Source organism: Gopherus evgoodei, chromosome 2 (genome assembly GCF_007399415.2).
Source record: "Gopherus evgoodei ecotype Sinaloan lineage chromosome 2, rGopEvg1_v1.p, whole genome shotgun sequence".
Taxonomy (NCBI): Eukaryota; Metazoa; Chordata; order Testudines; family Testudinidae; genus Gopherus; species Gopherus evgoodei.
The window spans coordinates 104,385,752-104,399,212 of NC_044323.1; the positions used below are offsets into that span (position 1 = coordinate 104,385,752).

The 13,461-nt window shown below is 43.4% G+C and overlaps 1 protein-coding gene across 1 annotated transcript in view; it reads left to right on the forward strand.

Moving 5' to 3' along the window:
- The window catches only part of ABCA13 (ATP binding cassette subfamily A member 13), a 281,591-nt gene that overhangs the window by 245,763 nt on the left and 22,367 nt on the right, over window positions 1–13,461 (forward strand). Inside the window, 2 exon segments of the mRNA XM_030551464.1 lie at window positions 8,460–8,594; window positions 12,950–13,053. Of these exon segments, the coding sequence (XP_030407324.1) occupies window positions 8,460–8,594; window positions 12,950–13,053 (239 nt within the window).

A 13,461-nucleotide genomic window follows, 5' to 3' on the forward strand; every position in this document is an offset into this window, starting at 1 on the left:
ACTGATTGCTTCAGGGCTGTGCTGGGGTTTCTGTGCATTGAGTAAAGCAAACAGCTGCAGGGGGCACCTCCCAACATACTGAACACTCTCCCAACATTTTCCACAGGAGTTAATCCTGGAAGATATCTCGCTGTTGCGGGTCACCTGGGAAGAGCGGGAGGGTCTTCTACAGCAGTGCGGATTCCGCCCTGGCCCCTATGCAGCTTGCCTGTGTGCAGCAATGGTCCCCCCACCCCTCGCGGCACAGTGGCGTGGACGTGTTAGCCTGACTGGGACAAGGACCACAGTGGCTCTCCCTATAAACTTGCGCAAGCGCATTGCCCACACTCTGGCTGAAACTTTTGAAGAGATTATCGAGGCCAATTACTGCAATGTGATAGACCACATCAATGGGCTATTCCACATCTAGGCATGCATGCTTGCAGCCCTAACCCTCCCTCCTCTCCCGAAACATTTCCATCCTGAAAATAAAAGCCACTTACCGGGAACCCGCTCCTCTGCTTGTCCTTCACCAGGTACCAGCTGCTGCGACTGGCTACCTTCCTCTTGGCTTGAGAAGAGCTCCTGGCTGCATGCCTCCTGGGACTCTGGGGTGTCTCCCCCCACCCCAGTACCCTCACTCTTCCTCCCCACAAACACTGATGAGGTCCAGCAACTCGCCATTGCTCCATGTTGGGGCTTGTTCGGTGCGTGGAGGCATGGTCACCTGGAAAGATTCACTGATTGCACTCCACACCTGGCTGAGCAAACAGGAAGGGGATTTTTAAAATTCCCAGGGCATTTAAAGGGCGGGTCACCTGAGGTCTGGGCAGTAGAGTTCGAACTGATGAGCAGAGTGGCTGAGCAGGCATTTTGAGATACCTCCGAATACCTCTGGAGGCCAGTAACAGCGCTTTTGGTGGCCACACTGGCGGAGCAGTGCTGCATCACCAGCACTGCAATTGTTATTCCCCAGGCAGAGGTGGAGTACATGCAGCGCTGTAGCCAGGGAGATGCAGCGCTGTATGTGCCTTGCAAGTGTGGACGGTGAGTAAGTTGCAGCGCTGTAAAGCCACCACCAGTGCTGCAACTCTCCAGTGTAGCCAAGCCCCTAGACTCTTGGGCAGCGTTGCAATACAGCTGCTGTACTGCACCTCAGAAATGGCTAAATTTCAGAGGTGAATGAAATGATCCCTGTGTAAAGCTGTCTTTGAGCTTAAATTTGTAAGATGTAATGCTTGTGAATCCTTGAGGATAGCAGTTCCTATGGAAATGTAAATTGTTGTTGTTGTTGTCTCACTCCCACACACTGTGCTGTGCTCCATGCCAAGCTCTCTGAGTGCTTACTGTTAAAGTGTTTGTGTTAACAAAAGAAAGAAAGCACATGCACTAGGGAACACAGTTGTTTGATTCAAAGGTGGAAAGCAATCTGAGTTCATTTTGTTTTATAGTGAGTTGGCAAGTGAGCAGGTGACTTACGGTATGCACTACTGCATAAGTAAATATAATCTATTAAAGCAATAACTTCAAGGATCTGATCCTTCATAGACAGATTTGTCAGCAGCAGGAATTAAATGCCTGACATAAAGTTGAGTGCACTTAATGTTCAAAACAATAATTAACTGAATGGGAAAGGATGAGAAAATGGATCATTTGTTATCAGTGTGAAACTATATTATATGAAGTTTAATCTGTTTTTTAAAGCAGCCCTAGAAGTTTCTTTTAAATCATGATGTTATAAAGCCCTGGGTGGAGTCTGAAGTGGGTGCAGGGGGCATCGCTTCCCCCCTCTCCCCAAGCTAGGTTTACCATACATTCAGGTTTTCGTGGACATTGCCTCATTTTTGATAGTCCACTCTCCATCCAGGCAAACTTTTCAAATAAGAGGCAATGTCTGGGATTTTTCCTTTCGGGAGCAGACATTACAGCTCAGAAAGAGCCATCTCCGTGCCCCAATGTGGCCCTCTTCTGCACCTGCAGCTGCTGAATCCTGCCCAGCCTAGCCAGGTAGGTAAGTGGAGCAGTAAGTGCTAGGCTGCCTCAGCTGGGCTGTCTGCACTACTGTGGGGCCTCAGAACCCAGCCAGAAGGGGTGACAAGGCCAGACCCACCTACCCTGGAGAGGGTGAGAGGAATGCAGGGAGCAGCTGCATCTCGGGCTTGCAACAGCCACCATGACAGGAAGTGAAACACTGTGTCCCACCTTGAATGTGAGCCTGCAGGTCCTCCAGCACCCCCCCCCAATACTCCCTCTCAGTACACACACATACCCCTCTAGCAGCCCTTCCCTGGGTGTGGAGTTCCTGCACATTAGCCACCCCGTGGTCCTGGTTAAATTCCCTCAGGGTACCTGTATAAGACCCTAACGAAGACGGGGCAGGTGCCTGGTGATCCCACAGTGGGCTCAGCCCTATAAACTTCTGGCAGGCATGGAATTTGCCCCCCTCATTGGCCTGGCTAGAGCTGCCCCCCAAATATAGAATTCAAACTATGCCTATGTGTAAAACTAAATAGAATTAGAGTTGAGCTTAAATAATACACGGCTCTTGGGATGTTTAACTAGTTATCACATTGGATTGGCATAGTTTTTTAAAAATATATATTTTTATTACATTTGTCTCATACCACAACACATTGTTTAATTCAAATCTCAGTGGAAATGGTTAGGGCTATATTCTGCTGTCAGTTACACTAGTACAAATCCAATGAAATCACCATAGTAGATGAGAATAGAATTTGGAACACATTTATTCAAAGAGTACAAGTTCCAACAACATCAGTATCTGTCCCACCTACCAAACTAATTAAAATCATAGCAACTGCAATGTTTCAAGGCTTGGCCTGTCAATATTAAAATTACTATTTCTGGTTAGAGATTCTTCAAACTAAGCTTCTCTGATTTTTTATCAGAACTTCAAAAACCAACAGATAGCTTAAGGGAGCATTGGCAGGGTTCCTCCTTCAATAAGTCCCCAGTACTTCAATAAGTCCCCAGGAGGATTTTTGCTTCCTCATGGAACTCCATTGACTTGTACTCTATGAAGGCTGTGTGCTATTCTGGCCTCTGATACTTTGGTGACTTAACCAGAATCTGAGCAGAATTTAGTCCTATAGTCAACTGAGCTTTGCAGGTTTGCTTGTGTGCAGATCTTTTCAGGATCAGAGCTGAAAGTGCAATAAACTCCTATAACTTCAGCTAATAATATGAGTTTTCCTAAAATTTCTAAATTTACTCTGAAGGGTAATACATAATTTTGGGGGACAATTTGTAGAAAATTAGGCAAAATGTTTTTTTTAATTATAGGGTATTAAAACTCATTCTAAGTTTGAAATTTTCACTAGTTCTGTAATTATTCACATGAATATCACCAGTTTATATGGATGCAGTCCAACTCATGAAATTCAAACTGAGTCTTTCTATAGACTTCAGTGAAAGTTGGATCTGGCTTACTCTGTGTGTGTGTGTGTGTGTGTGTGTGTGTGTGTGTGTGTGTGTGTGTGTGTGTGTGTGTGTGTGTGTACTGTAAGGATGATGAGTTGGGCATTATATTCATCAGTCCTATTCAGAAGTGACTGATCCAAAATTAAGAAATTGTATCTTTCGAAGTTAATAGGATAGATAAATATCCAATACTAAAAATTCCCTAGTTCGGAGGTAAATCTGAAGAAAGTACCAAGAGAGTCCCAGTATATATATATAATTTATCTGAGTGCTGTTACTGACTTTGGAAAAGTCTCTGGTTTAATAATTTGAATAAATTCTGCATGTTATTTTTTTGCAGTGCTTTATTGAGAGATACAAACGTGGTCCCTACCTTAATTTCCAGTCCTACACAAGTTTACAGAGGTGCTTAACTTCACACACTTGACTAGTCCCACTGGCTTCAGTGGGATTATTTGTGTGTAATGTTAAATGTATGGGCAGGAGTTCACAGCATCTAGGCCTTAGATTTTATAAGTCAGTGGGAGTTGGACTGGACTCTAATTTAGGAAGAGGAGAGCTCTTTCCTTGAGTTAGAATTATCAAGGTAACACGTTTTGAAGTATTCCTAAGGAACATTGGCGACTAGTGATAGGGCTGTCTGTCTATGAATGTGAAGAGTTGTTTTAGTTTCCTGGTTCTGGGGGAGAGAGGAAGAGTTGAAAGAGTTTAAAGTGTGCATTGAGGAGGTGCTCTAGTGAAAAACACCAACTATGTGGTTTGGATGAAGTCACAATGTATATATTAGTGTACAAATCTCTCATATATCCCTTATTTCAGTCTGAGTCACCTATATCCCACACAAACTAAGGAGTCACATCACTTTCAGCTGTAGAAAATTATTTATATCAGAAATAAAGACTCATGAAACTGAGGACAGAGAGTGTCATTAATGCTAAATGAAGGAATCCCACAGCATTTTCAGTTTTCTGCATGAATTGTGTGTGTGTGTGTGTCACTTTAAATCTTTGTCAGACATCATGTCCCACATTTGGGTTTAGTCAAGATGAGAGGCATTTTCATGTATACTTTATGGTGTGACACCATCCAAACAACAGTATACCAATAGGTATGCAGCTAAATGTATTTATAATGGAGATGTATTGGCTACTTTACAATATATCTAATTTAGATATAATTTAGATGGAATCTTCATTACTATTTAGATTATATTAATGAGTTTGGGACTATTACTGCAAATTTAGTCTCTCTCTCTATAGATATGTTAATGAAAAAGAGATAGTGGGAGGGGGCATCTGCTGAAGAGCATGATAGAATAAAATGTATCACATTACATTTGATGAGCTAAATTCTACTGTGCTGCTTTAGTGGATAAGGTTTGAGGGAGATACCAGGACATAGGGAGACTCTTTCTCAGAGCACCTAGCAAAGCAAACTCTCTTCATAGCACTCAAGATGGCACTAGGGAGTGAAAAAGTTTTATAACACTTCTGCCTACGCACCTTTGTGAATCAATCCCCAGGGCTGCACTATTACACTTCTGTTGTGCAGACAATATACTCAGGGGTGAAAATAACTTAAAGGACTTGCCAGTATGCTGGAGTCCTGAGCGAGTGTAGCCTCAACCGGAAGAGGCGTGGCCTCAACTGGAAGAGGCGGGGCATTTTGAGATTTAAAGGCTTACTTTCACCTCTGCATATACTAGGCCTTCAGCCAGCTTGTGTACTTGCTGTAATCATCTGCAAAAGCTAGCTGGGAAGCTTTATGCATTCAAAGGAACAGCAAAATGAGTACCATGAAATGATCCATAGCTCCACACTTAGAAGCCAGCAAAATTTCTGTGGCACAGGAATAACCGGCCTGAATCAATGGTTATACCCTATTTAGAAAGGATCAAGTGGGCAAAAAGGGAGGGAGAGTGGCACTCTATGTCAAAAATGACATTACTTCTATATTTGGCACTGTCTGACTGTTGCTGCAATACTGTGTCAAGTCCTGTTATCCACAGTTCAAGACGGTTGTTGATAAATTGCAGAGGGTTAAGCGAAGAGCCACGAGAATGATTAAAGGATTAGAAAACATGCCGTATAGTGATAGACATAAGGAGCTCAATCTATTTAGCGGAACAAAGAGAAGGTTAAGGGGGTCACTTGATTACAGTCTAAGTAACCTACATGGGGAACAAATATTTAAAAATGGGCTCTTCAGAGAAAGTTATAACACAATTCTATGGCTGGAAAGTGAAGCTAGACCAATTCAGACTAGAAATAAGGCATAATTTTTTAATAGTGAGAGGAATTAATCACATTGGAACAACTTGTCAAGGGTCATGATGGATTCTCCTAATATCCCTTTTTCTTCTTAGAGTCACCAGGTGTCAATGGAAGTTGACTGTGCCTAGAATTTTTCACAGCCAGACTCTTTATTTGAAAGGAAAACTCCAGTGCTCAGTTATAATATATTAGGGCCAAATCCTCTGGCCTTCTTCAAAGCAAGAGATTGCACCAAACACAGCAGAATCTCTACAGTTCCACTATACGTGGGGAAGAGGAGGCGAAGTGAAAGGGTCATGCAGGAAGACTCAGCAACCCCATGTTTTCTTACTAAGGCAACTTCTTGTAGCATCTGTCTCAGAAGTGGAGCAAAACAGTTTGTGGGTCACCTGGGAAATAGCAAGAAAACTTGCACTTTGCATCACCAAATTGCCAAAATGTTGGTTTCCTGATTGCCAGATACATTTTTTGTTTTTGTTTTTTAACTAGCAGGTTATAGCATGGACATGCACAGAAAGCAATCACCTGTTCATGCAAGTGGTGGAGTCTTTCATGTATGCACATGTGTACACCTATATACACCTGTGACAGTGCTGGAATATGGTATGTGCAAGTGCTTCCACATGCAGCATTGCACATACTAGAGAGGGGTTTGGATTTGAAATCCCTTTGTAAGATTTTCATTCATTTCTTTGTTTTGTTTTTAGATGTAACCTTAAGAATGTTTTCTATGGTATACTAGGTTCTCAACTGTTCCTCAGGAAATTTTGCATCAGGACAATTTGTTTATATAAGCTTATTACCAATGGCATGATCATGTATATACCAGTAATAGGTTGTAAATGTTTACTTCTCTGTATTGATCATTTTTTTGTGACTTCACTGAGCTGGCTGGGCTCTGTCTAATTTTAACCCTACAATTTCCCATGACTTTTGCTGTTGACCTCAGATGGTGCAGAGGGAGAGGAAGTGTGCATAACGATCCTGTTCTGGATTTTCTGGCAGATGATCTCAGCTAGTGCCAGTGATAGGAGGAGACTAATGGACTGTAACCTGCTCTCCAACTGCCTTTCCCCTTGTTGCTATACCCAGGATAAGCTGCATGCACTAGAAGATGTGGCTCATTTTCATGTCTCGAAAACCAGCACAATTAAGGTTTGGCTGAGCAGAAATGTTAGAACACACCAAGTCTGAGGAAGCTCATTGCCTCTTTTCTCTTTCCACTAGTGCCCCTGTGCAGGGCCAACCTAATCTGCCTCCCCTCTCCCTCCACCATTTACATGAACAAGTTAAACAAAAAGTTTAGGGACTAATTTGCTGTAACATTTTGGAGATCACCCAGGCTGATACCTACTGCCTTGTAACTTTGGGTGTCTTAATGCTGTCTGTGAACAGCTATATGTGAGGGCATGCTGGGAAACTGGGCAAAAACAGTAGGTAGCTTGTATTAGAAAAGGTGCTGCTCCCTTCCTGATTACTTCACCCTGTCATAGCTAGGATCCATTGTTTCACAGACAGCACCCTGCATAGATGCTAGCCCTCAGTTTCTGGATACCAAACCTCAAAACCTGTTTGAAAAGGTTTTTTTTCTTTCTTTCTCCTGCCATGATGACTCCTCATTGTTCAGAGTGAAGGAAACTCCCTCCTTTCCATTAACTTCAATGTTCCACTATTGTGTCTTCCTGGTTGGACAATGGATGGGTACTTTAAGTTGGGTTTTGTGTAAACAGCTAGCCTGAGAGATGCCACTGCCTAGCTAATTACATCACTTCCTGTTATGAGGTGATGATGTAGTTGCACCACAGTTACAATTACAATGTTCTACACACATACTCATGCAAATGTTCATAGCCATCCCCTGTATAGAAATCTCCTAATGACCATCAAGTTCAGAACATTACAAGCTTTCATAAAAGATCTTACTTGACGTAAGTTTATGCACAATAACATTGTATAAACTACTTAATTCAGGTGCTTATTCTCTGGGGTTCAGACCCCCTTTTCTCTCTGGAGTATGTAGACCCTGATTGTCACACCTGCCCTTCTCCTTTACCAGCTCAGAGCCTGCAAGTGGAGATGCTATCAAGTTAGTCCTGTGTCTTGTTTAACTCAGTCATTTAGAATAGCTGAACCTATTACTCATGTGATTGCCTTTCTGCTGATTCCATCTTTCTGTGTCTGACCTATTGTTTCATTCTCTCAGATTCTCTAGCACTTGAGAAATATGTTTGATCAGACAGATATTACAGAAACTAGTTGGAATGAGGAGCATTTTAAATTATTGACTCAACAATGCAAAATGAATGCAAATGACTGTTACAAGAGTTGACAAACCCAAATATTCTATATAAGAGGCTGTCTTATCCTTAGGAGTCCCCTAGCAGCAGCCTTTTATTCTTAACATTTTGTCTGACAGATTCCAGGGAGCCTTCTTCCAGGACTTAAAAGTAACAGCATGTGTCAGATGAGAAAAATGGAAATACTTTGTATTCGTTTTTAATATGCTCAGCCAGAAAAAATATTCCATACTAGTGCAGACTCTATTACACTGGTTTTCAGTCCATGGAACCCTGGGGGTCCTCAGACTATGTCTAAGGGGTCTGTGAAAGGTGATTGTTGCCACAGAACAGTGATTTTCAACCTGTGGTACACACTATGTCTATCTCCATTCACAAATTTTAGGGGTCCGCAAATGAAAAAAAGGTTGAAAACCACTGTTCTATTGACTATACTAGTCTGACCAAGCTTGCCATTTCTCAATTACAGGTAGCTGGGGACCTTGTTAGCCGATTGCACCTTGATGCCCATATTAACAAACTGGTGAAGACATATAGCGGTGGCACAAAGAGGAAGCTTTCTACAGCTTTGGCTTTAGTTGGCAAACCCCAAATACTTTTACTGGTGAGTAGAGTGAACATTATTATTGCTTTGGAAGCATTAACATATTTCATTATTTGATTTTCCTACCTGACTTGTGAAAACGTGGTGCAGGTTGCAAATCACCTCCAGGAATAAGTGACACAAAAGCAGTGCAGATGTCATATTCAACTCCTGGAATAAACTTGTTTTAATTTGTGCTCCAACATTCCCCAGTTGGAGCTAGGTATCCTAGGCCGGCAATAGTACAAGTGCTACATTCCTGCTGCAGTTTAGGTATGTATTTTTTAGACAGAGATCTCTTTTATTCCAGAACAAGAGAAACAGAATTTACTGTTCAATATATTACAAACTATAGTATATTTTCTGCCCATATTTCTGCACAATGTAAGCATATAAAAAAAACTAAAATAGGATTATAATGGGATGCTCATCCCACACAAGCCCTGAAAGGGTTAAGGTGAGCCAGAAGGGGCCAATTAACCTTATATGCTGCACTTGGAGGGAAGTCAGGGATTGACAAACACTGCCTGCAGATGAAGCCTAGTTTGGGGTAGAGCTGGTTTGGGGTAGGATTATAAAGCCCAGGAAGGGAGAGCAGGAGGAGTTATAGGGGAGGAGCCTGCAGTCACTCTCTAAAGGGAAATGGAGCCAAAGACAAGGAGGAAGTCCAGGGGGACAGTAAAACCTGGGATCCTAGGGAATCTGACAAGAGGCTGATGGAGAGGAAGTAGCCACAGAGAGCAGGGGAAGCTCTGACGGCAGAAAGAGAGGTTGAGTAGGAAGGAATCGAGGGAAACAACAACTGAGACTGAACAGACGTGGATTGTTAGTCGTAGAATCTCTGGGCTGGATCCCCTATCAGCTGCTAAGAAGTGGCACAGGACCTACAGGTGGAATAGAAGACTGTGTGAGGTGGCATGCGGGCAGCTTGTCAGAGTGAATTAGATACCCCGGAGGTGTGTGTGTGGGGGGGGTCTGTTTAGTGACCTGGCTTTGAGTTGTGGAGACATAGAGAGAGACCACAGCACAAGCAACCAATGACACGGGACACCATATGGGGCAAAAGCTACAATGATTCCATAGAGCATCTTGAGCAATAGGGATTATTTTATTTAATGACAATGGTACCAGAAGTGTTGTCAGTCATGGAAATGCATTCTTTAGTACTCTTATGGGCTGGGTAGAACTTTGCAATGGGATTCAGTTTGATATGTGTGAGCTCACCTTTCAATTAGTATAACTGTAAACAAAAACCCCACCTAAGACAAAAGGAGTGTGCGAGCCCACCCATCGGCTTTAGCTGAGTTATGGTTTGAGTAGGAATGGGGTGAGGAGTAGGGAAAGGAGAGAAGGCAGAACACACACACAGAAATTGAGAAGGGACAAGAAAGATGGAGGCAGGGCCGGCTCCAGGCCCCAGCATGCCAAGTGTGTGCTTGCGGCAGCATGCCGCAGGGGGCAGTCTGCCTGCGGGAGGTCCACTGGAGCTGCAGGACCAGCGGACCCTCTGCAGGGACACCTACGGGAGGTCCACCGGAGCCGCAGGACCAGCAGACCCTTCGCAGGGACGCCTGCGGGAGGTCCACTGGAGCTGCGGGACCGGCGAGTGGCAGAGCGCCCCCCTCAGCGTGCTGCCGTGCTTGGGGCGGTGAAATGGCTAGAGCCAGCCCTGGATGGAGGGTATATCTGCACTTAAACCACTGTAGTGGCACAGCTGTGCCACTGTAGCACTTCAGCATAGATACTACCTACTCCAATGAGAAGAATTCTCCCATTGCTGTGGTTAATCCACCTCCCTGAAGGTCAGTAGCTAGGTTGATGGAAGAATTCTTCCATCAATCTAGCGCAGTCTACACTGAGGGTTAGGTCGGCATAACTCCATCTCTCAGGGGTGTAGATTTTTCACCTCCCTGAGAGACATAGCTTTGCTGATGTAAGTTTCCAGTGTAGACCAACCCACAGAGAGAAAGGGGGCAGCTGAAATAATAGTGGCTGATCCTGGAAGAAGTATTGGAAGAGGATTTTGGCCAGGGTTGCAGGCTGAAAAGAGCACTCTTGGTGCTGTGAGTAAAAGAAGCTGTTTCCTTCTATCTGATTCCTTCTGTGTTTGAGATATAGGACTTCGTACATTCTTCGTAAATAAACAAAACTGCATCAAAGAAATACCTGACTACCACCAGTGTCTACTCTCAACTGGCACACCCATAGGAGGGGACCCCAAACTTTGATAAGCCAATCAGATCAAAAGGGGTAATACTGGTGTCAGTAGCAGGATACAGTTGCAAGCAGAGGTCAGATCTCTGGAGCAATAGCTGCAAAGTCTTCAGACAGGTTGGGAAGGCCAATTGCAAAGCTCCCCAGAATTTTAATATGCATAAGTGGTTCCAAATGAACAGTGAGGAGAATCCTTCCATAAGCAAGATTTTCTCCTCAATATTCCATATTTTTTAAACTATCTGCCATTTGGTGGAATCTGATAGATCCCCTAGGCAAAAATTATGCTCTTCAAAATCATCTTCATGAGCCAGGATAAAAGTAAAATGTAGCAGGAGGGTTTAGTAAATATCTAGAGAAAGATGGGTACCTTCTCTCTTTTCTTATCTTATACTGAGCCCATCATATGCCGTAAGCGTTCCTCTAGAGGAAACAAAAGTCCCCTTTCGTTCCCCTTTCTATGCCTGGGAGGAGGGGGATTGTTAAATAAACAAATCTTATAATCCTTCAGAAATGCCACTTGGTGGGAGTGTACTCCCCAGAGTAAAGGGGTAAATCATCAATCCCAAGAGTTTGTCTCCAAAGTGAGTACAGAATGGGTTAAACTAGATTAGAGCATTTACCGTGCTGTGCCTCTGAATCTACATATGTTCATAAAACCAGAAGTGTTTTGCTTCCTCTAATTTCGTAGCACTAATCCACTTATGTGTTGGATGGTTTTACGTATATTTTTTGAGCTCAAACTGATCTTGGATGACTTGGCAAAAGGGGAAGATTATCTTCTTAAGTCAACGCTTCCCCTACTATCAGAAGGTACTCCAACTGTTATATAATCTCTTTAGGACAATCTGTCACCACAGGCAGCCATTTCAATTTGCCCCTTGCTGTGAAAGATGTATCCTCACATATGTAGTGTTGAGAGGAAAAAAACACACTTTTAAATAACTCAAATGCTCTAAAAGGTTTATACACATTATAAGTGTTTTGGGAAGGTTTACTTATAAAGGATTTATAAAGGCGTTAATCTATGAAGGATCCATAATTAGGGAATAGAAGTAAATACCATGTGAAGTGTTTTCTCTATTAAAGTGACAATGTTAAAAATAGAATCAATTTACCCAACAGATCGGCTCCCCGTTAATGTTTAGAGTCATCTCTTCTTATTTAGGTGATAAAAATATAAGTTGTTTGGGTTCGGTTTTGTTTTTTTCCGCCTTTTACTCCTGCCAGCCCTGGAGACCCAACAAAGCAACTATAAGAGAGACAGAGATGGACTCTCTCTCTCCTTGTGTCATTTGTGTCTAAGCACCAAAATCGGAGTTAGAGCAGCATGCTCCAACTTCGTGTGCTTCTTGCTTACAAGACTCAGCTAGAATTCCTTCCTGAAAACAAACCAGCCCCACACCATTGACACTGATAGCCAGTGCCACCCTCATGACACCCTGCATTCAGTGGAACCATTGAAAGGGCTGTCTTCTCTGTCACTACAAAAGTGGAGAGGATGGGTTTTAAAGAATAAGGGCCAAGTGGTATCTTCCCCTTCCATCAGCAAAAGGTATTGAAACCCATCTTATCAGTTGCCGAGGATGCAGAAAGGGGAAATGCAATCTCTGCAGCTGCACTTCCTATCCACGACTGTTCCAGGAGATTTAGTTTGCACAGCTTTTGGAAGTGTGGGACTATGAATCAGATCGGCTGGGGTGACGTTGTTTTCCCTCAAACCCTGAGGGATATTATGGAGCAAGGCAATGTTGTCTGCATTAGTATGTAGTCACATGGTTCCCCCTCCACAGATTGGAATGCCCCTTGAAGGAAAGCATGGCATAGAGAACTGGGAGTAGGAAGCTGTGCTTCCATAGAGCACTGAGGAGCCATGTGTGATTGTGCAGGGGAGACAGCATGGAGATATAGGACCTCTAATTTGTTGGCCCATGCCTCTGGCAGATCCACAAGTTCTAGGCAGGGAGGAGCAGCAAACACTGCACCCCACCACACTCCACCCCAACAAAACAGACAAACTTTACTAATCCCAAATCAGAGACCTCCCTTGCCCTGCATGTAAATAGATCATGTGAGGAGCATCTGGTCCTAATTGTGTCATCATCAAATTCTTTCTCTCCCTTCTCTACTCCCATTGTTAACTGATGCACTTGTTTCTGTAGGATGAGCCTAGTTCTGGAATGGATCCCTGTTCCAAACGATACCTCTGGAAAGCCATCACAAAGGAAGTTCAGGATGGCTGTGCTGCTGTGCTCACATCCCACAGGTGCAATATTATCACATTGGCTAATATCCTCTCTTTGTCTAATCACTTGCTCTAATTGAGTTCTGAGGAACACGCCTCTGAAAGAGAGAAGTCGATATTTGTGTTCAGGATGAAAAGTGCTAAGGTCTCTTGCTCTATTATGGCAGTTCCTTCTCATCCATGAAATCTGAATTTGCCTAAATTCTAGTGTTAAGGACTACATTATGGCTTGATGGGTATTCTGAGATAGGGAAGAGATAATGACCTTTCCACTTGCCTTGCTCTCACCATTCAAGGATCAACCACTACTACAGTCCCTTTGTTCCCTGAGGTACTAGGGCTATTCCTTTTAAGTCTCACCCAACACCATCCCCCAAGGAACTACCCATCACCAAAGGGGACAAGGAGGAGAGGTCCATGGCCATTTCC